This window comes from Alosa sapidissima, chromosome 8, assembly GCF_018492685.1.
Source record: "Alosa sapidissima isolate fAloSap1 chromosome 8, fAloSap1.pri, whole genome shotgun sequence".
Taxonomy (NCBI): Eukaryota; Metazoa; Chordata; class Actinopteri; order Clupeiformes; family Clupeidae; genus Alosa; species Alosa sapidissima.
The window spans coordinates 9,656,641-9,679,140 of NC_055964.1; the positions used below are offsets into that span (position 1 = coordinate 9,656,641).

At 47.2% G+C, this 22,500-nt stretch overlaps 1 protein-coding gene across 3 annotated transcripts in view; it reads left to right on the forward strand.

The window, feature by feature from the left end:
• The window catches only part of cfap299 (cilia and flagella associated protein 299), a 69,002-nt gene that overhangs the window by 8,768 nt on the left and 37,734 nt on the right, over positions 1–22,500 (forward strand). For 2 of the 3 annotated variants that reach the window (XR_006033470.1, XM_042100068.1), the window contains exon 3: positions 18,157–18,247. Coding sequence is in view for 2 of the 3 variants with exons in the window: in XM_042100068.1 (XP_041956002.1) it covers positions 18,157–18,247 (91 nt within the window). In the remaining variant the exon portion in view is untranslated. Of the gene's footprint in view, positions 1–14,801; positions 15,095–18,156; positions 18,248–22,500 lie in introns of those variants that run through there. The other variant, XM_042100069.1, reaches the window with a different exon arrangement.

Consider the following 22,500-nt stretch of genomic DNA (forward strand, 5'->3'; position numbering starts at 1 on the left):
CTAAGACCATCAAGGCCGTGGGTTTAATAGCCAGGCAGCACACGTTCATCTAATATGCATGTCTGCACTTTGCTGGAAGTCATGTTGGATAAATGGTCAAATGTCTTCTAAGTAAATCTGACTGAGGCACTCCGTGTTTGACCTTGAAGAAGGTACAAGGCAGGAACAGCTCTAGGCTCTGCAGTTAGAGACCCAGAGAAAGTGCAACCGCTTTGAGCTCCAGGTCACATGACTTTTAATGCGTTCTTTAATTGGAACATCAATCTCTGGACACATTAAAACCTTACATCGAAAACATTTACAATGAATGAAAAAGCTGCAGAGTATAAAAGAAATAAATATACTAAACAAGTTGATTGGAAAAAGCCCCCATGACAAACAGGCCTGAGTCCCAGGAGCAGACCCACAGCAGATGTAGAGAGCAACGGTGCCATTGCCTCCCAGAGTCTCTCAGTTAAACGTGCCCTTTGTCTATTGTTCCACTCTTTTCCATTTCTCCCTCTCTTTCTCTCTCCGTGTCAATTGAGGCAGTACTGTAGTGCACTTATGCACTCATTTGCTAAGCCTTCCAAGAGTGAGTATGATTGGATGTCATTTATGATCATGCATGCTGCATACATCCTTCTGATAATCTGGAACTACACCACCCAGATTGCACCTGCTATGCATCAGATCTGGCCTGGAGCTGGGTGATAGGGGCATGTGTGTTGAGTTGGTATGACGGTATACAAACTAAATACAGTACATAACTCACACACATCACATGCAACCCCCCCAACACTGCAACACACACACACTGTCATATGTTCAAGTAGGTACAGTTTTTACACCTGGTGTGCCGCCAGGTGAATGTCCTCTGGCTTTCAGGCACTCCTGAAGCGAACTGACCAAGCAAACACTCGTTTTAATCCGAGTTGACATCAGTGGGGTGGAACAATCCTGAACGGTCTGTTTCTGATCACAGAACGAACTCTGAAATCTCCGACCGGCCACAGCGAGCCGAAAACTGCCACAACGTTCGCCTCTGACTCTGACTCCGACTCCCTGTCCAACCGCAGGCTTCCAAGCCTCTGTGTCGGGAGAATAAATCACTGAAACGGACCCAAAATAAATCAGGCCCCAAGAGCCCTCCATCACGCTGCCATGTCGCCCGCACTCAGGTTGCACACAACTTTCCGGACGACGGGTCCAGATGCTGTTTGCGTATCGTGTCAGAGACTAAGTAGTGTGGTGCCACATCTTGGACCGGATTCATGCGCTACTTCTGAATATTGTGTTTCACTGTTTGAACGGATGTGTGCCAAAATCAGCCAAGTAAGCATCCGGGTTTAGGGCTACAGAGCTCCAACGTCAGGTCTCCTGTTAGTGGAGTTAGCTCTGCAGAATAGCTGGGATTGGCCTGAAATTAGACTCTCATTTCAATTTCCTTGCTAGAGATTTCCAGAGCATTTATCCAATCTGGAATTAATGTTCTCTTAACTGTGCATTTCTCTTCTGTGTGTGTGTGTGTGTGTGCGTGACTAGTATGTGGTCAGCATATTGTGATGGTGTTCAGAGCTGAGCAACTGCTTTGAATCATTCAGGTCTTGACAGACACTGGGCCAGGCCGTCTTCCCACCATGCTTTTAATGTTAGGCAACACATTCTGAATTCCTGAGGCATCAGTGCTTCCTGACGAATAGTGATCTTCAGGGCGTGTTTCCGAAATGGGAATTGATGAGTACAAATGAGGATTAGCCTGGCACAGGAGCTCAAAGCAAAGCCCTTCACGGCAGAGAGGCCGGAGAAGAGGGAGAGGGTGTGAAGAGACGGAAGAAAAGAGGCCAAAAAAAAAAAACACATCAAACAAAATGAACAAAATGACAAAAAACCCTGACAAAGAAAATCTCTACATCAGGAAGGTAGCTACTTTTATCAAACTTTCCCCTTGCCCCTCCAGGATTGCTCTTCACTGAGAAACTCAGCCAGCTGTCCAGCTTGGTCTCCATATATGATCATTTCCGCTAACATCAAAAGTGTGTGTGGTGTGTAGCATGGGCTTGTGCCTATGGCTCCTTTTGTTTGTTAGTCTCAAGCGCATGCACTTAAGGCCCTCCTTTGCAAGCTAATAGCCTACTTACGCTCCATTCAGAAAGGTTTGAACAGATTTTAATCAGGGTTTAAAAATGTATCTTTCTGTGTACGATTCCTTGCATTAAGGACTTAATGTGTCATATGCTCTGCTCTGCGTTCGCGATTTACGATATCCAGGGACATTTCCAGATGTCAGGCTTTTTGACTATCGCTCACGTTGACGCTTCAAAAACTTTGTCTGGCTCCCATGTGTGAACGCAACTTGACTGACAACACGTCAGGCTCTTTGTGCATTTTGCAATAGGTTTTCGATGGCTTCCCTTTCAAATTAATACTGACAGTCAGGATGAGAAGGTCTTGTTTTAGTTTTAAATCACTTCTAAACAAGGACAAAAGAGAGAAAAAAAGACAACAACAACACACAACAACAACTAAAAGATTAAACGCTAACAGCGGGTGAGGGGCAGGGAGTCTAATGGCATTGTAGATTGGATTTCCTTTCGTCTTTAATGAAACCATCTGTTTGCTTGTTGTTGCCACTCTGCTGTTTCCTTTCTGCGAGCCATTTGTCAAGTGCGCCATTCTCTCAGAGCCTCCCCCTCCCCCCCCCCCCCCCCCCCCGCCCTCCTGAACATCAAGAGTGGCGTAAGGGGGCTCCTGTCCCCCATCCCCCCCCCCCCCCCTCCCTGCGGACACGCTCTCTTTCTGGATTATTACAAGGCCCGGGCAGGCCCGGGACGGACGCGTTGCACCGCATCTCTCACTTCCTTCACCTGAGGGCTCGTAGCGCTCGCTCTGATGTTTGGTAGCGGGCCACTCCAGGGGCCCAGAGAACCTGTTTTTTGCATTATCAGGCTGCCGCCATAAAGCTACGTGGCGGCACTGTCATCAGTGGCTTTGTAGTCAGACCCTTTCTGCCTGCAAGCGGCGGATGCCTGTGATGAATTCTGCAGTCACCTGCGTGTAATGGTGGTGGTGTTGGTCGGGGGTTGGGGTCGGGGAGGTGATGGCTGTGCTGGCGAGGAAGGGGAAGTTGCGTCTGTGAAGCAGCATATGTGTGGCCAGCATGTGTGTGTGTATCGAGACATGAGGACAACTCATGACTCATGTGTCTGTATCAGGGAATGGAGAAGCAGCTGAAGAGAGAGGGTTGCACAAAAAAGATCAGTGTTTGACAATTCTGGAGGAAGAGCTGACTCGAAACGAATTTGGTTGGCAGGAGATGCTGTATTGGTTCTCTAATTGACACCACATACCATAAAGACCAAAAAGAAGAAAACACATTGTTGTGTTTGTCACTCTCATGACTCATTTGAAAATCTCTAAAGACATCCCAGCTAACACATGACGTTGCATCAACAATGCCAGAAAGTTGTCACTTGGTCAACGTTATAATCTGGCCATGTCCTTATAGCTTCACAGCAATGTTGCACAGAGAATGTTGTCAGTTCTACCATGAGCAACTTTGCAGCAATGATATAAGCTGGTCAGCTGATAACGTAGTCAGTTGTTTACCCTGCTGACATAGTTACATTGCCGTTACATTGCTGCAACGCGCATGTAATGACCAAAAATACCTTGGCACAAAGTCGCATCCAATGTGGCTACGTGGAAAGTGAAAGGTGCCATTTTGTAACTGCAACGTAACTTATTAATGTTGCCAGTCCGTAACCGCAACATCAGGTTACATTGCAGCAATGTGGTATTGAAAGGTTCCATTTTGTAATCCACATTGCTGCAACGTAGCCTGATGTTCTGGTTATGGATTGGCAATGTTGGAGAGTTACGTTGCTGTTATGAATTGTCACCTTTCACTTTCCACATTGTGGCAACGTTGGATGCGACGTTGGGACAAGGTATTTTTGGTATATATATTAATATATTATTACGTTGCAGCAATTTAACTGTGTTAGCTGGGATGGCTTCTAAATACGTTTTCTCATGATTGTATGCACCATAAATAATCACCAAATGGATTTTTTTTTAAAGCACCACGATGGAGCTCTTGTACCTAAGAATACTGTAACTGCCTCAAATTTATTTTGATGCTACACTGAATAAAGAGAATAGAGTCTCTGACATTGTCGATGCACACCCAGAACACCTGGCACTGCACTATGTAACGTTGTCGGAGATAGAAGCATGACCCTTTTCATCAGTTTTAGATGTTGAAAATTGTCAAAAAGGGAAATTCCTACATTGTGTTGCTTTACGTGATTTTTGTAAAGATGAAAACAAGATGTCATGTCAGATTTAAAAAAGAAAAATAATTAAAGGGCACCATTTATTGGTTTTCGTAAACAAGTTGAGTTTGAGGTGAAGCCCAGATTTGAAGTGAAGTAAGTCTTTGAGGTCCATTTGAGTTCCGCTGGTGGCGTGCTGCCTGCTCTCGAGCCGTGTGTTTGAAGGGGGAAGGGGGGAAGTGTGTGTATGTGTGTTGGGGGGGTAGAACTGGCTGCTTAGAGAAGCTGGAAGTGATGCATCACATGTCCCCTCGTGGTTGCCATGGTATTACGTTATAATTAAAAGCCACCGGCGTCTGATGAGGACGAAACCACGGAGGCAACATGTGTTGAACAGTGATGCTCAGCAAGCAGCAGAGCAGCCAAAGCAGAAAGGCAGCCCTACGGAAAAAAAGCTATTGGCAAACGCTAGAAAACAGCAATCGAAACAAGCCAAAATGAAAGATGACCCTGACAATTCCCCTTGCCTTCTGAGTAAAGTAAAAGTAGTTAGCTTGCAGATTGTAAACAAAATGGCCACCACCTGACAGACGTTTCTGACATTCGAAGCTGGTGCTGAACATCAGCAGGAAGATTTGTATCCTGTTGGTGGAAGGCAGGACTCTTGTGAGAGTGCAGCCCTGCCAGAGTTCCTGTCAGATTACGGGCCTTACATAGGTTCCAGATGGATCACATACTTGCCTGTCTTTTTTCTATTAATGCTTATTTTAATAAATGCCCCTAACATGCGTATGCGCACACACTTACTTTCACAAACACACACACACACACACACACACACACACACACACACACACACACACACACACACACGTAAGGGTCAACAATGAAAGGTCTAGGTAGAAAGCGTGTGTAGCATGTGTAACTGATCCCTTTTTCTCAGTGTAATCAGAGGTGACAGAGGCTTAAAAAAAGGAGTAAAGTAAATTGTCATGCTGTGTGGAATTTCCCTTGACGTTCAACAGCCCAAAATAATATTTTCCATAAGATTATTCCCTCCCCCTCCAAGTACCCTAAGGAAAAATATGCCAAATACAGTAAGTGTTGATTTTCAGAAATCACTGTATTATTGAGAGTTACCATCTGCCAGGTATTGAAAGCTCAAAAAGGCACAGAATCCAGCCTTCAATACACAATTGTAGTTAAAAGCCCTTTTTTGTAACATCTGTTGCTGTTTGAGATAGTTAGCCTAAATCTGTATTGTTCTGCAAGGCTGCTTTAGCCAATTCATGAGTATTTGTTTGCAAAGTGTTAGACAAAGCCAAGAACTGAAAGACAAATGTTAACCTTCTCCCACCAAAGAACTTTTTAATGGTATTCCATCAATAACGGCTGAAGTTATTTGCTGTAACCAATTTTGGCATGGAGGAGCAGCCATTGGCCAGCCATTAATGATGATTAGGGCCTGGTACAGATCACACTCGTTTGGCACACTTGATTGAACAGTGAGAACCCAGGCAAGAGCCGGATCGAGTTTCTTTTATATGCATTCCGTGCAGTAAACACCGTTGCTCCTGTCACCTGTGCAAACAGACAGTAAAGCTTAGTTGTGGTGCAGGCAGGCAGGCAATTGACTCGTGTCTGAGAGACCAGGTCATTGCGCAGTTCAGTGCACACCTGTGGGAACCGCTTCTGTTAAAAAAGGTGTTTATTGTAGCGGGCTAACCAAATTCCCTGAGGTCATTTGTTTTTGCTGTTGTGAGGAAGTTGTGGTGGTGGGGATGTTGTGTGTGGGGGGGGGGGGGGGGGTATATTGGGGCAAATTGATCTCGCTGCTCAACAGCTTTGATGTTGCCGCTGTTTCTCTGGGCTAAACATGAGCGTATCCATGTGCTGATGAATTGAGAGTTTCTCTTTTCATGGTTTCATAAGTGATGGTACAGGCTAGTTGCCACCGCAGCACTCAGCAACCCCTGGTCTGCTGTGGGAATTTGTTTAGTGTCGAGAGATGATGGAGTGAACAGTGCGAGCTCCTCTCAAGGTATCAGGAGTTTTACTGGAGACTTCTTGGCCTCAGTGTGCCGTGGTCAGCTGTCCAAAGCAAGCAGTTCCCTCCGATTCCTGTTATTCTTACGCTTTCGTGAGAGAAAGAGAGAGTGAGTGAGAGGGTTAGAAGGAGAAAAAAAAAAGAACAAGTGAGAGAGTGTGACCGTAAAGAGGCTGCCTGACAGGCCTGTTAAAGGACGAGACTTCTCCAAGAGACACAGAGTTCTGGCTGCTGATTGCGTGCTAGCTTTCACTTTAACCTTGTCAGCGAAGTATTTAAAAGACAAAGAAGACTCTTTCATTTGTAGAGAATCGATTACCCATGTATTTTTTTTAAATGTTTACTGAATGATCATGTGCCATATGTAGATTGTGCCCGTCCAAGTAGAGAATAATGGTCCAAGGTGATGAGAGAGAAGAACAATGCATTTGTCACACAAATGTGTTCATCGAACACCATAAGTATTCTCTTTTTCAACAGACAAATGGCGGCCAAAAAGTCTTTGCATAGGTGCTTTTTCAAAACAACTGCCGCGGGCTGTGTCGTATAGCACATGAGCGATGCAAATCTCCTGCTAAATAAATTGTTTGAAAGAGTCCCAACTCTCCACACACACACATCCCAAAGGGAAAAGAAGTCTGGGACGATCCCGTCTTCGGGCTTCGGCAACTGGAGACGTCCCTCACCCTGTTTATAGATCTTCTAAACTCGCTGGCGGAGTCTGACAGATGTTAACCCCCTCAGAAGAGACTTTGTACTCCATTCCAGGACAATGGCCTCATCTCATCTGCTTGCATTTTTTGGGGATGAGGGGAGGTGAGGGGTGGGGTGTTCTGCCGCAGGCTCTCCGCCCCTGGTGTCACCTTTCTGCTGATCAACCCACGGCTTCCACGTTGGGGTTTGCTTTAGCGCGCCGCCACGTTAGCTTTACCTGTGGAAGCTTCAGTCGAGGACAGCTGTGATTGATGCCCAGCTCTGTCAGAGGCCTTTTAGGCAAAGAAACAGCTGAGCCAAAAGAAATGTGGTTCCTCAGCACAAGTGACATCCAATGCTAGGCAAACATACTTGCTAAAAGTGATGCTAGCCCCCAGCCAGAAAAGTGCAGGTCATTAGTACTCAACTTTGTGTAATTTCTTCCGCAAGCCATCGCCCTAGGGCCCCACGGAAATATGACAGCTCGCAAGATAAACACACAACAGGGTTTGTGTGAGTGAGCGATGACCGGGGAACAGCTGGGAACCACTACGCGAGGGAATGGCGTTCCGATCATTAGCCTTCATAATTGCTGCGTAAATGGCTAAAGTCTCGTTAATCCACCTAAATGAGGCTCGATAAGAGCACGGCCCTGGCGGAGCCTAGGGTGTAGGAACCGACGCCCGGGGTCTGCGGGGTATCGTTTTGCGGACGTATTGCCGGTCCTCTGAGTGTGACCGTTTGTGTTGCCGTAGCTACTGGAAGGGGTAACCCCCTCGCTCTCTCACAAACCTCCCCTTGCACCTGTGTTTACTTTGGGAGCCTCAGCACTCATGACCCAGCAGCAGTCTCTCACAGGCTGCAGAGAGAGAGAGAGACAGACAGAGAGAGAGAGAGAGAGAACTCCCAGCCCGACAAATATGTGCTGGCCCTGCAGTTTTAGCCTGGCTAAAAGTTGCTCTAAGGCTTCCATTGTGGGCTCCAGTGAGAGAGCAGTGTAATTTACATTCCATCATCGAAATTCTGGTATATTTGAACACACTAAGAAAAGAAAGAACAACGAAGACGGGAGGAGAGGAGGGAGAGCGGGATGGAGAGAAAGGGGGGGAGGGCTAGAAAAAAAGACAAGCTCCTGTTCTCTATTATGTTAATTTAAGCACGGTGAGCGGGAGATGGAAGCCTCGTTGTCCTGGCTCTCCTGGTTGCTCTGTTCCCCTCTCTCTCTCTCTCTCTCTCTCTCTCTCTCTCTCTCTCTCTCTTTCTTTCTCTCTCTCTCTCCTTCTCTCCATGGACTGAAGCTGGTAGTCAATGGACCATTATACTGCAGGGTGGTGAGCCCTGTATATGCTCTACTCGCATGAGGAACCAGAAGAGGGCAAATCAATCTTTTGTTTCTTCCTTCCTTCCTCTGTCTCTCTCTTTCTCTCTTTCTTTCTTTCTTGCTCTCTCTCTCTAACTCTGCTTCTGTCAGTGTATCTTGTTCCCAAGTTGGAGGAACGGGGCAACAGTTCCTTATATCTCAAAGGTGAAAACATGCTTATTGTGTTTCTCCACTACCACCACCTCACACACACACACACACACACACATTCTTTCTCTCTTTTTCTCCCTCTGTCCCTGTGTGATTTCAGCTGTCACCTCCTGTGTCCAGCACCTTAAGAATTTCCCTCCCCTTATTCTTAGAGGATGTCACGGACGCTGTAGCTCCCCTTATTCTTAGAGGATGTCACAGACGCTGTAGCTCCCTGTGTGGGGAACCAAAACGTGGTTTGTAGTCTTCAGTGACTACGATGAACACCAGGGTGTCATCACCTCCAAGGAAGGGTTGGCATTCCAAAGTAGGCATGGAGAATGGAGTAGAAATCTAGAAAAGAATGGGGGGGGGGGGGGGGGGGTACAGTATGTCACATTCCTATTGCCTATGTTCCTTTGAGAGTGAAAGGTTGACCGAATGACCTCAGCTCCGTTGGCCCAGAGATGTGATGTCACAGGAAAGGGCCGAGGCCTCAACGTTTCCCCTGTCCTTCTCTCCACTTTTTCCCCCTGAGGAAACAGTAGCCAAGCAAGACCATAGGCAGAATGTTGGTGCCAGTGAGATCATTTGGGGTCTCTCATGATATCATGACTTGAATCATGGGCTGGCTCCAATTGCGCTAGGATCCTGTGTCTGGGAGTGGGGAGTAGTCCCTCACAATGACAACTGGTACAGGTTTGTGTCATATCTATTTAGGGAAAGTGCTTTAATGTTATGCTGAAAAATCATGGCCATATGTACCATAATTTCATCTTAAAGCAACAACCCATTGGTGACAACGTCTATCTGGTCAGGCCTCATATTCACAGTGACGTGCTGGACGTGTATGTGCAGTGCTAAATTGTGTTAAAGAATGATAATCACCATTCAGAGTTATGCTTAAGCCTGAACGAGGCTTAATCAATTTCCAAGAAACACAGATGTGGGGCTTATTTCTCTTTAATTTAATTTGATCGGCTGCCATTTCCTCCATACACCCTGGTCATTACGCACTCCTATTTTCTTGAGATTAAGTTCTCAAATGCTTTTGCTTGATGTCATTACGCCACGTTTATGTTGGCGCATAAAAATAATGCAATACTCAATGTAATCAAAGCTTGCATTAGCTTTGGCAGCTGGAACCAACAATTAGAATGCAGCTTATGTGCTTTCAGAAAAGGCCATACCACACACTTAGAACACCTCTCCTTCACGGGGAAGTTGTGAATCCAACCGAGGTGCTTCATACAGAAAGTCCTCTGGAAGTAGAATCTGTGGAGTGAGAACCGGTCTCTGGCACTTTCCATATTTCTTTTAAATGTGTAAAGAAAAGAGGGTGGGGGGGAGGGGGGTGGACTGTAGACGGCTCAAGGCTGTGTGCGAAAACAAATGTTCCATGCATACCAGTTTTCAGGAGCCCATGAACATCTGGCGCGTCCCGGGCTCGAGCCAGAGAATGGTTGACATTGCTGTTATATTTCCTGACAGGGGTCGCATTCCGGATACCCATGTGAACCGAGCGTTATGAGAGAGTATGGCGCGTGTTCGTGCCGAATGGAATGATCGCCACGCAGCAGCCCGGCTGCCAGGCTCTCTCCGGGAAGCGCGGAGCTGGGGGAAGCCAAGGTTGGACGTCTCGCCGATGTCGTGGAGCAGGCCTGTTGCCGTCCAGTGACGAGTGTTTTCGGATGCGCTCCTGACAGCGCAGTGGCCAGTGGTTAGCGCGGCTGTTTCGTGTTTGGGAGCTCCTCCTGTCATTGACTCAGCCATAGGCTGATGATTGTAGATCAGACGACATCTGATAGCCATTTTGAAAAGAAGACGGAAAAAAATGAAAAGAAAAAAAGAGAAAGAAAACATGTCTTTTATTATCCCTCAGAGTGATTAAGGACTTCTGTGGTCTCTTGGCTACTCCAAATGATGCCTCTCTATTGTGGTCATAAATTTACGTTGACCAACACATGTGTTCCCCAACACACTTATGAATAAGTATAAACACATGCACATACCACACACACACACACACACACACACACACACACACACACGCACGTACACACACACACACACACACACACACACACACACACACACATACACACACACACACACTTACATTCATTACAGTCCTTCTTTCACATCCCAACGCTCACTCAATTCTAGTTACTTGCTCACCCAACCCAACTCACTTCCTTTTAAAGCAAGGCATCTGTCCAGCTTTGCTTGCAAATCTGAGCTGAGCTTCACCATATTTGAAATTGTGGTGCATCCCTGGCTCTCATTTTCCTGCCTTAGAAACATAATGAAAATACATATATTATAAACTATATATTACCTGGCATTCTAATCCAATACATTAGGGATATGACCATTTTATGGGCTGCTACAATAAATGACATCTAGATGACTCAACCTAGTACCCTCCTGCTGTGATCTTGCATTGACTACAATTACTGTAATTGTTACAGGTCATTTTAACAATGATGTAACTAAATCATTCTCAGTGACAGACAGCCTAGGTCAACATGCTGAGCTGGTGCTCAGCTTTCACCTGTGAAAAAGCCAAAGGCATAGTAAACACTGACCATAGCGTCTAATAAAATCAGCAAATAATAAACAGCCTGAAAACAGCTTGTCTTGCATTTGAAATGAACCTTCGCTGTGTGGTCAGTAAAACTCTCAACTTCACACCGAGCAAATACGGGTCTGTTTGCCCTTGACAAGCACCTACACACACACATGCGCACACACACACACACACACACACACACAAAGCTGACTTTTGCATAGTCCGTGGCTGGAATCTCAGACTCTTTGCATCATGTGGTTTAATGGTCCCTTACTGTACTTCCCAGGCACGTCTTGTGTCACAAACGCCTGCAAATGGCAGCTAAATGACTGGGCCTTTTGTGCTTGTCATGGCCAGTTGAGCTCCTCTCCGTGGGGATACGAGATCCCTCACAGGGCTGAGAAACCAGACGCTCAGCATTGCTTATTTCATGTGGGGTCACCGTGTGTATCTTTTCATTTTTCATCCGGACGTACTTGGAGGTATTTGAAGGTAGTGTGCCAAAACATTGTAATCCAACCGTCTGTCTTTTTCAACACTTTGACCACACGTGGCCACAAATAATAAAAGTGGAGAATAACAAGCTGCAGAGCTATTCTAGATATGTGGAACAGGGCGATCAATTTTGTTCAACATGAAATGCAATTTCTCAGAAGCTCTCTCTTTCTCTCTCTCTCTCTCTCTCTCTCTCTCTCTCTATCTCTCTCCCTCTTTCTCCCCCACTTGCATTCATGGCACTGGCAACTGTGCATATGTGTGCTTTCCAATTTGCTCAGTATGAAAAAAGAAAAGTCATTAAATTCCATCTGTCAGACACTGGCGTGGCAATCTAAGCATTGTGCAGATGTAAGCCTGTGTCTTTGACCCGTGTAAGGGCCAGCCCAGCCCAGCCCAGCCCCCAGCACTCTGTGTTGTCTCTCTGTCTGTGGCGCGGCGGCTCCTGGAGGTGCTCTGTGGCACGCGCAGGAAATTACACTCACACTCACTCATCTGCGGCTTTTAAAGAGCAACGCGTGTTGCCGCCAGCCCGCCGCCACCAGCCCGCCGCCACCCCCTCTTAAATGCCCATGGCTCAGCAGCTTAGTGTGTGTTTGTGTGTGTGTGTGTGTGTACACATGTGTGTTTGTACTGTGTGTGTGTGTGTGTGTGTGTGTGTGTGTGTGTTTGTGTATTTCAAGTGCAGGCCCCGTATAGTAATACAGTATTACAGCATGGAGCAAATGCCTTCATCCTATCTAGCCTAGCCCTCAGCTGCAAGCTAAAGAGCTTATGGCTTGTACTAGTCACTATTGACATTAAGTTTTCCATTTAAGATAATGAACCTTTAAAAGACAGGGTTTTATATTTCCTAGTTATTGCACTCAACGTAATGCATAGCTGTAATTTAAAGTTGCTTAAGCCTTAAGAGACATAATAATGAGGAGACACAGCACTCAAAGAATCCTCCATAAAAATGTATGGGATTAGTTCATAATGGCAGTTGCTACACATATCCCCCCTTCCTGTAATATAAACGTAAGAATAACGTCTATGTTTCCTCATTTGGGTGGAAATATTTATATTGTTCAATTCAAATTTAAACATAGATTCGCCTGATGTACTTTTTATGTCAATATGACCTCCTACAGTATGTATGCCTCCCCATTTATTTAAATAGGATAGTAGCTACCTAAAGTAACTCCCAAAGCCGTTACCAAGATGGCTGCCAAGTGGTGGGACTTGCCTATACGGACCTTGCTTAAGCTTCACACTTAGTTGACCATGATTGGTAAAATGTCACTTTTGACTTGAAAAATGTGCATAATCAATCAGATTCAGAGGGTATACATTACTTACATTACTAAATGTGGAAGCACACTTTACAACCCCATTGGTTATGTGCTTTTTTTCACTTTTTATGCCCAAACATAAAACTGGACTCAGTCATATTGTTTCAGTCATATTCAGTCTATTTGCCATGGTTGGTATGGTTTAGTTTGCTTGATTTCCCATTTCATTCATGTCTTTTACCACCACGAAAGTAGCGTGACAAAAATAAACCCAGGGTACTAGGTCGCCTCATGCTAAGACTGTTCTCCATGATGGGCTGACTCGGACAGGCCACCTTGTTATTATTAGATACTCTGACGTTAACAAGCTGAAACACCACTCTTCGCTTCCAGTGCCTATAGCGGCACATTTTCATCCTGTACAATTAACTGAATCCACACACCCATCATCGGAGCTCTCTGTGCAGCTTTAGTCTAGCCCCTATATGACCAGTCGGTCAGGTGATCGCCCAGAGCAGCGCTGCACCTCACAGCTTGGGCCGCGCAGTGCCGAGGACATTAGCCCTTCGTGAACAATGAACTTCTCCGGCTGGGCAGGCGGCCCGAGGCTCCCTGCACCCCGCCCTCATTAGGCCTTACATAATTACGACGGCGCACATCTGTGCTCCGACCCGTAGGCGATGGCCACCTAGGTTGAACGCTCCCGGGCCCGCGGTGCGGCGTGGTCCGAGAGAGAGGCGGAGAGAGGAGAGCATACCAGAGGAGAGGTGCTGGAGGCTGGGGAGGAGAATGGGGGGGGGGGGGGGGGGGGGGGGGATGACAGGCACCAGAGCAGGCACTGATGTAATCTCAATGCAATCTATTCCCAAAAGCACCAGCGCTGTCACCACTGGCTCATCCATGACCACATGTTAGCATACTTTCAGTAAATAATATCACCCGCTGTCCTCGATGGAATGGACATCCGAACCCCCGTAAACCCCCCCGTCTGTGCTCTCCTGAGGGGGCCTTCTTTAAATAGACGCGCGGGTGATGCTATCGCGAAAGCGTGCCAAGCTACCGAGATAATCGTTTTAGAAAACTTGACACTCGGGCCGTGTTGACACAAGACTTAGTTTAGACGTGTGTCTGAGCAAAGCACCGGCTCTCTGTCCGCCTAATCTTTGCACGCGAAGCGGTCCCCCCAAACCCCCCACCCAACCCTGGCCAGCACCAGTGGTGGTAATTGTCCGGAGAGAGGCTGCCTCATTCCCTCACCTCAGCATTAATTCGAAGCAGTGCATCTCTAAATCACGCAACGCGGATGTAATGTCAGCCTAAGCCAGTGGTTTTCAAAGTGGGGGCCGGGGCCCCTGGCGGGCCGCGAGGGGGTGCCAGGGGGTCCTCAGCAAGTTGGAAGGAAAAATAAAAGCAACTAATAAATACATTTGAAACATATAAAATATAACTATTACTATCAGGGTTGTTATACAATGCCATTATAATAATTTGTAAACATTATATTTTCCATGATAACTGGGAATAATAGTAGAGTGATAGGTCTCATATAGCAGAAAGCCCCAAATGCAATTTTTACACACTGTATGCTCCATCACGAACTGCTTGTGGCTAAAATAATTATTAGGATTAGCTTAATGTATTTTTACATTTGCCGTAGTATTGTCGATGGGTTTAATAACACATCAAGGGGGTCCTTGGCCAGAACCTAGTGGTATTTGGGGGGGCCTTCTCGTGGAAAAGTTTGGGAACACCTGGCCTAAGCCATTTTGCGCGCCATGCTCCCAGTCACTGAAAACCCAAGCACCCAATGGGAACAGCCAGTGCATTCTCAACATGTGGATTTTATAACTAATATGGCTACAGTCATAAAACTGTGAAGTCATGCTTTATTACACTGTCAGATATCTCTTGGTTAAGTGCTCGCTTTGACTGTTTTTGTCTCACCTCCTGAAAGCTGTAGGGCATGTTGGACTATTACGAGGTGTGGTGTACGCCTGCAGAACCTCATATCCAGTGAACGCGGTCCAGGAAGTTTGTGGGACCTGGAGAACTGTGGTTCCGACAGCCCTCGGCGTGTCTGGCACTCCTCAGAACATTAGGCAAAGCTGAAGCAAGCCAAAGAGTTGTCATGGATAGAATGCATGAGTGTGTCCTGTTTACTCAGGGAGACACCCTCACTCACACACACACACACACACAGACACACACAATCAAATCACTGTCCAGAATAAACATGCTAAGACCCTATGTGCATCATGCTCTGTTAAATCGTTTCAGAAAGAGTGGAACTACATTCTTACAAAAAAATAAGTTAAAATCCTCCCCCTGCTAGTGGAAGCTAAGATGGTCCACAGGATAGGCCGGCTTGACATAATGATACACTGAGAAGCATCTTGGGCAATTATGATGGACAACATTCAAAAGAAGAAAAAATAGTTAAAGTCCACATTTAGTGTTATGGCCTCAGATGTGAAATGCCATGCTTCAAGTCCTGTCACTGGCTGGATTTGGCCATCCAGTGAGACCACATCTATTCCAGACTACCAGTACTGAGACGTGCTGAGTACAGAATGAATTGAAGTGACAAGCTTGGTGTAACCTGTGTGGTGTTGACTGTGCTGCTTAGCCCCACACCAACCAGCCTTGGCCCAAACCCGCCGTCCTGCAGCACCTCACATTGGGAGGCGGACATGTCAGCAAGGAGGCTAAACCCCTCGGATGCTAGCGTTTCTCGCTAGCTAGCACATCCCATAATGTGTGCGGCGGGAGGGTTACTCACTGCATGTGATGGTCCTTGTTCCCTGGACACTTTCCTCTCTCTCCACGCCAAAAGTGGAGGAGTTCATCTGCCGGGTTAGTACTGTAGTATTAATCTTAGTATGTCTTACTCATTGTTGCCTGTGAGGGACAAAATCCTGTGAGCAGGATTACCTGACAAAACAAAAATTTCAGTGGAACTTGGTGGAAAGTTTTAGCATGGGTTCACGAATGAACCCATGGCATTTTGGAGCAGATCCCACTCACAGACCTACTCCAATTTAGATTTGCTTTCGCGACTGTTGCGCAATGTGGCATTGAAACCTGCTTTGCCCTCTAGTGTTCAAAACAAGGAAATGCTGGCACTGGACAAATTCCAGACCATACAAAAACTAATGTTTTGGGGTTTCACAAACGCAGGTCAGGGATGCTCCTATAGGATTGGCCAGTCTTTGGGTTGACCGGGTAGACCAGAGCTATGTGGTCTCGGTGGACGCTGCACTCTCTGATTGTCCATATAGTGGTGGTTTGATTTGATTTGATCAGATCAGTTTATGGATTTATTTTTCTTTCATGGGCTGTGATAAACATGATGTGTTAACAATGCAATTTTTAAATAGCTGTATGTATTATGCACATATGTCTATTTCTTAGCTCTTTTTAGATTAAGGTCACAGTAATGTGTCACAGTAAAAAAAAGGTCTGACACAGCAGTTGTGGTTATTTAACGTGTGGGTCTCTCATTTCCCCTCAGAGTTTCCAGGGACACTGCATTAAGTGAAACAAAAACATTAGCATTTCGCCCCTATAGTGTTTCAAATTTATGGAGGCATGGTATGTGTCCACTGTTATTTAATGTGTGTGTATGTGTGTGTGTCTGTGTGTGTGTGTGGTGTGCGATGAGTAGACGTTACTCATTGTATTTGCGCCTCAGCGGTCATCAGAGCCTGAGGTGCTTGGCTTAAGATTACCTTGAATATCTGTGAGTTATGTGCTTTCGATGGTTATTATACCACGCTGGGGTAATGTGGAAATATCTGGAAAGGGACTACACCCGGACCATTAACTCCTCTTTTACCTCAGGTCTCATTAGAAATGATCTTCATCCACGCTATGTGTCGTCTGAAGAAGAGAAGAAGTGAGTAAACGTTCCCCTCGCGTCCCCTCGTTGTGCTGTGCCGAACCGCGCCACTCCACTCCGTGGTTCTCCGCCTGCCCCGAGGTCAGAGTTGCGGCTGACCCCTCCGTAAACTGGAGCAGAGGAGTTCTCAATTACCTGTTTACTGGCAAAGGGGACGCTCTGGCAAACACGTCGCAGACCTTGGGAACGCTGAGCAGAGCGAACGTCTGGATGCCTGACAAGGGCCGCTGCCGCCGCCGCCGTAGCCGCTTCTGCCTCTCCACCAACGGGGTTTCGTGGGGGTAGGTGATGGGATGTTGGGGGAGGGGGGTTTAGTGACGAGTGCCAATGTTTTGTCAGGTGTGGAGGCTTCGACGAGCGCCAGAACTATGTTTCCATGGATACACGCCAACTCCGAGTGCAAAAGAAAAAAAAAAGTTAGTCATAATGTGAAAATAAAATCAGTGAACTCTGATGGGACTCGGGTTTGATAGGGTGTGTGTTTCCCAACGTGACCAATTAACGAGGAGAAGAAATGCTTTGGACAGGCCTGCTCCTCCATTTTTCATTTCGCTTTGTTACTTCGTTTACTGTTTTGCCTGTTGGGGAGAGGTTTAGACAAAAACTATTGTATTTGTCATAAAAATACTTTTAAGTAAATGCATCATACTCCAGCTTTGTTAAAGCTACACAGTGGTATTTGCTAGTAAGTACATAGTGCACAAATAATCACAGTGCTGTGATAATATCTTCTCTCACACATGCTGAATACTAAACCTGTTTTCCATGTGTCAGTCTGTACATGTAATGTTGTAGGACTTTCTAAACATCTGATGTTTCTGAAGGCCTTCCTCTTCAGAGTAAGACTTATGTCAAAACAGGATAACACAGTTTGTTTTTTGACCTACCCGCTGTGGGATATCACCTTTGAAGCATTTGTGTTAGAAAGCAGATTAAAGACCAAAAAATAGTATGAATGCATTTTTGAAGGCTGGTTTTTGTAGTGTCACACTTTGTGTGAAGTGAGTTGGGTAGTGTCTCCGATGTTTAGTTCTGTCTCTTAATGGCGTCTGTCCAGACGAGCGCTCCAGTGCGTGTGTCCTGGCGATGCATGTGGAGACAGGACTGAGAGGAATGGGGAAGTATCGAGTGGCACAGTCCGGCGTGGGACTGCCGAGGGCGGCCAGCGGCTCCGCTGATCCATTCACATGTGAAAACAGTGCGCATCTATGTGAGCTTACGTTTAAAGAAAACATATCTCGAAACGTAGAAAGCAAAAAAAAAAAAAACCTTCCATAAAGAACCTTTAACGCTTTCAAAGCTCAGACCCCCACCCCGTCGCCTCGCCTTCCCCCTGTGCCCTCCACCTCTATTTCCTCAAGGGAAAAAAAAAGGGACCCATTTCAAACCATTTCAATGTTGTCTTTTCCAGGACGTTGGCAAGCGCAGGAAAGGAGCTCAAAGATAACTTCCTGAAGGCACTGGCGGAGCGCGAGGAGGCCAACCGCAGCGCCAGGATGACTGTGAGTACATTATTGCCCCCACAGCACCACGACCCAAACCCCCCCGCCCTCTCCTCCCAGATCGCTACGTAATGGGATTCCCCCAGAATATTCCTGTGATTCCATTAGGGGACCCGCAAACAAAATCTGCTCTGTGTCAAGTCAGGCGGAGCGGACCTCCTCCTCCTCCTCCACCCCTCCCTGCCACCTATCTGCCTACCTACCCCTCACCCCTGGGCCTGGCAGAGCTAGAAGCCCCCTCCAAGCACCCTCCCCTTCAGCTAAATGCTAAAAAACAAGGGAGGGAAAGCCCACCCGGGATATGTGTGTGCATGTGTGTGTGTGTGTTGTGAGTCTGTTTGTGTGTGTTTGTGTTGTGAGTCTGTTTGTGTGTGTGTATGAGTTTGTTTATGTCTCTGTGTGTGTGTGGGTGTGGGTGTGTGTGTGTGTGTATTTGAAACCTAAAAAACACCCAAAAAAAGACCCTACCTAACGTGTTTATATCTGTTGCATAGAATGTCAAAGCAGGTAAACATCCATTTACTGGACAAAAACACTGGAAGTTGCCTGTGCCATGCCTACCCCCTTCCTTTCAATTGAAAAGAAAGGAACACATGCTGTTTGTCAAAGCGCACAACACCCCACACAGTTTGTGTTGAGCCTGTGCAGAGCTGTTTGCTTGGCCCCGGTGTTTACCAACGATCTCCAGCAGGCGCCCCTAAAAAAGGCAACTCTGTTTGGGCACCACGGGCGAGGGTGCCAGGGAATGCCACAGTTTGCCCAGCTGTGGGCACCTGGCTGTGGGCAGCTGTGCCCGGTGCTTTGAGGGAGCCCTGCGAGATGGATTGACTGTCTCTCTAAAGGAAGGCCTTGTTCCGTCTGGTGGGCAGAGCGTCAGCCAGGCCCATGTCCAGAGAGGTCAGACATCATCTAGCCCATCGTGGATCAGGGAAATGAGACGCACGATGAAAGGTCCCATTTGAAAACCTTTTGTGAACATTTGTAAAATAGTTGTAGCAAAACATAATATGTTTCTGATGCACATTGCAAAAGGGATCAGAGCTCAAAACGAAGGACAAGTTTATATACTCTTTTGATCCAGTGTGGGAAATTTGGTCTCTGCATTTATCCCAATCCATGAATTAGTGAAACACACTCAGCACACAGTGAACACACAGTGAGGTGAAGCACACACTAATCCCGACGCAGTGAGCTGCCTGCTACAGCGGCGATCGGGGAGCAGTGAGGGGTTACTGTAGGTGCCTTGCTCAAGGGCACTTCAGCCGTTCCTATTGGTTGGGGTTTGAACCGGCAACCCTCCGGTTACAAGTCCGAAGCGCTAACCAGTAGGCCACGGCTGCCCCTAACACACTAACACCAGAGAAATGCTTACTCCTAAAAAATAGATGGAGGATGGAGTCCTAGTGGACTGATTTTTATAGGTTTATTTGATATATCTATGATTCGGCCTTTGCAGACAGAACAAGTAGTATGTGGTCGAGCTACAAGCGGTGGGTTCCAGTTGAACGTAGTCCAGCCTAGTTCATATTCAAACGCTTGTCAAGGTGACCGCAGTGTAACTTGGTAACTTCTCAGGCTTTCTGCCCAATGTAAGGACTGCTGTTTTAAACAGCGCATAACACACACAGACTACACAGAGGCTGTGTCTCACAACAACGGTAATTGAACCATATGGTTTCATGTGTAATCTGCAGTACTGTTTCCGCCCCATCTAATCAACGCCCATCGCTGATCGCTGCCTAAACATCTCTCTGTTCTCTGAGGAGCTCATTATAGGCCAGGCTGTGGGTTGGGGGTTGGGTGGTGGGGCAGTGGAGAGGGGGGGGGTGTTGAGGTTGGGGTTGACCTGGCCTGACCTGCTGGATTAGGACGGCTGGATTAGGAGATCACACAGCACGGCTTCCAGAACCTTCCGCACCCCGTCCCTCGTCTGATTCTATCCCCCTTACTTCACAACCCTCTCTCTCGCCTCACATGTTTGCTGAGTAAACAGTGCAACGCGCACACACACACACACACACACACTCACACTCCACCCCCTCCATAAAGAGGGGAAAAATCTTGCCGTTTTATAATACTAGTCAGAGAAGGGGTCGGTCAAATGGTGTTCCCCATGCCGATGGTCAAATGAAAAACTGTGGCTGATTCCAATGTGAATCAAGTAGTTTATAATATTACTGTACTCTTCCTGTGCTAGACAGAGAGAGGGATGTAGAGAGAGAGAGAGGGAGAGAGAGACAGAAAGAGAGGTAGATAGAGGTGAAGAAAAATAAGGACAAGCAAGTTTTATGTCACCTCTAACATGCACACACACACACACACACACACACACACACACACACACACACACACACACACACACATACACACACACACACATACACACACACATACACACACACACACACACACAAACAGACACACACACACACACACACACACACATACACACACACACACATACACACACACACACACACGAACAGACACACACACACACAGACACACACACACACACACACATACACACACACACACACACACACACACACACTTTCCCCCCCTACTGAAGTTTTCCCCCTTCTGAAGTTTCTTGCTCCGATGAGAAATTGCATTGAAAAGCTGTTTATTTTCCCCCTCCCAGCCCTCCCTCTCTGTTTAAACCCCAAGCCACATTTGAGCACTTAATACCTCTTCTCTTTGCAAACTGTTTGAGCTGCAGGTAATCTTAATCCACGTTGACGAGCCCTGACCCCACCGCTGTGTTTACCTTACGCAAATGTATTCCAGCCAGCTTGTACCCACACCACGCCACCCGCCGGCCTTCGGGGAGCAGCCAGCGTCTCGCTGCAGGAAGCCGTACAGGCCACACGCTTGTTACGCACTGCTATTTGTCTCCCTGGGGGGGGGGGGGTACGGAATATTTACTGGAGGTGCCATACGTGTTTATTTCTAGAAATTTCCGAATGGCTTGCTCTGGGTGTTCTGCTGAAAGACAAAGACAAAGGCTCTTGTAGTAAACGGGTAACAGACGCGGGCGTGTGGTGGGGTTGGGGGGGGGGGGGTGGTGTGTGTTGGTTAGTTTCGTAGCCATGCTGAGCCAGTGGTGGTCGAAAGAGAGGAAGCGAGCATGGCGGAGAGAGACTGCAGCGTTGCACCGCTGCCAGGTGCCGTGGTGGTGGTGCGGGGCACTGAATTCTGCAGCGTTTACACAATCTGTTTTCCAATGAGCTGCGTCGGGCGGGCGAGAGCGTGAAACGCCGTGTATCTGGAGCGCACAGCTGCCTCCACTTGGGGAGAGAGCGCGGCACACCGGCCAGAGCTTCACGCTTCAGCGAGCACTGCAAAAAGACCATGCTTGCACTTGGCCAGCAACACTCTGTTTCTGGACTTCTCTCTCTCTCTTTCTCTCTCTCTCTCTCTCTCTCTCTCGCTCTCTCTCTCTTCCTTACTGTACAGGACAATTTAATGTACTACTGACCTGCAAATGAGTAGCTCACAGCTGGGTGAGAACAGAGTTATTTCATAACACATGTGAAACTTAACACAACAGTCCACAGTCAAGAGACCTTGCTGATTTGCAAATGCTCAAGCCTCTTGGCAGGCGCTCATAAGTCCGTTTCTGGTAATCATGTTTTTTCTTCCTCTTCTCACTGACATGGGAACCAGGCCCAGCACAAAGGCACTGATAAGCCCAACTCAACCAGTGCGGCCCTTTAAGAGAGCCATAATTGGGTGGCTTCGCTTGGCTTTTGCCGGGCGGATTCCTGTCATAGCTGCCTGTTGCAGCGACAAAAGCAAACAGAGTGGGGATTTTGTCTCTCCTCTTACCTCCAAGGCCTGCGGTGGGACAGCCCCGCGCGGGGGGGTCCCGTTACAGGCGTTAATCTTTGATAAGGCCGCCGAGGCAGACCACCCAGGGCTGCAGAGGTGGAGTGTACTGAGCACGCCCGGTATGGAGGGATGGGTGTGGGGAGGAATGGAGACAAAGGGGAGCGCAGAGGAGGGGAGAGGAGAGGAGGTGGAGGTGGAGGAGAAGAGGTGGAGGAGAGGGGAAGAGGAGAGAAGGTGGAGGAGAGGAGGTGGAGGAGAGGAGGTGGAGGAGAGGGGAAGAGGAAAGGAGGTGGAGGAGAGGACACGAGGAAAAAAGAAAGGAGAGGAAGAAAAAGGAGAAGAGAGCAGAAGAAAGGAGAGCAGAGGAGAGGAGAGTGCTGTCTTGGGGTCAGTCAGGGCAGAAGGTCTTAATGCACTCC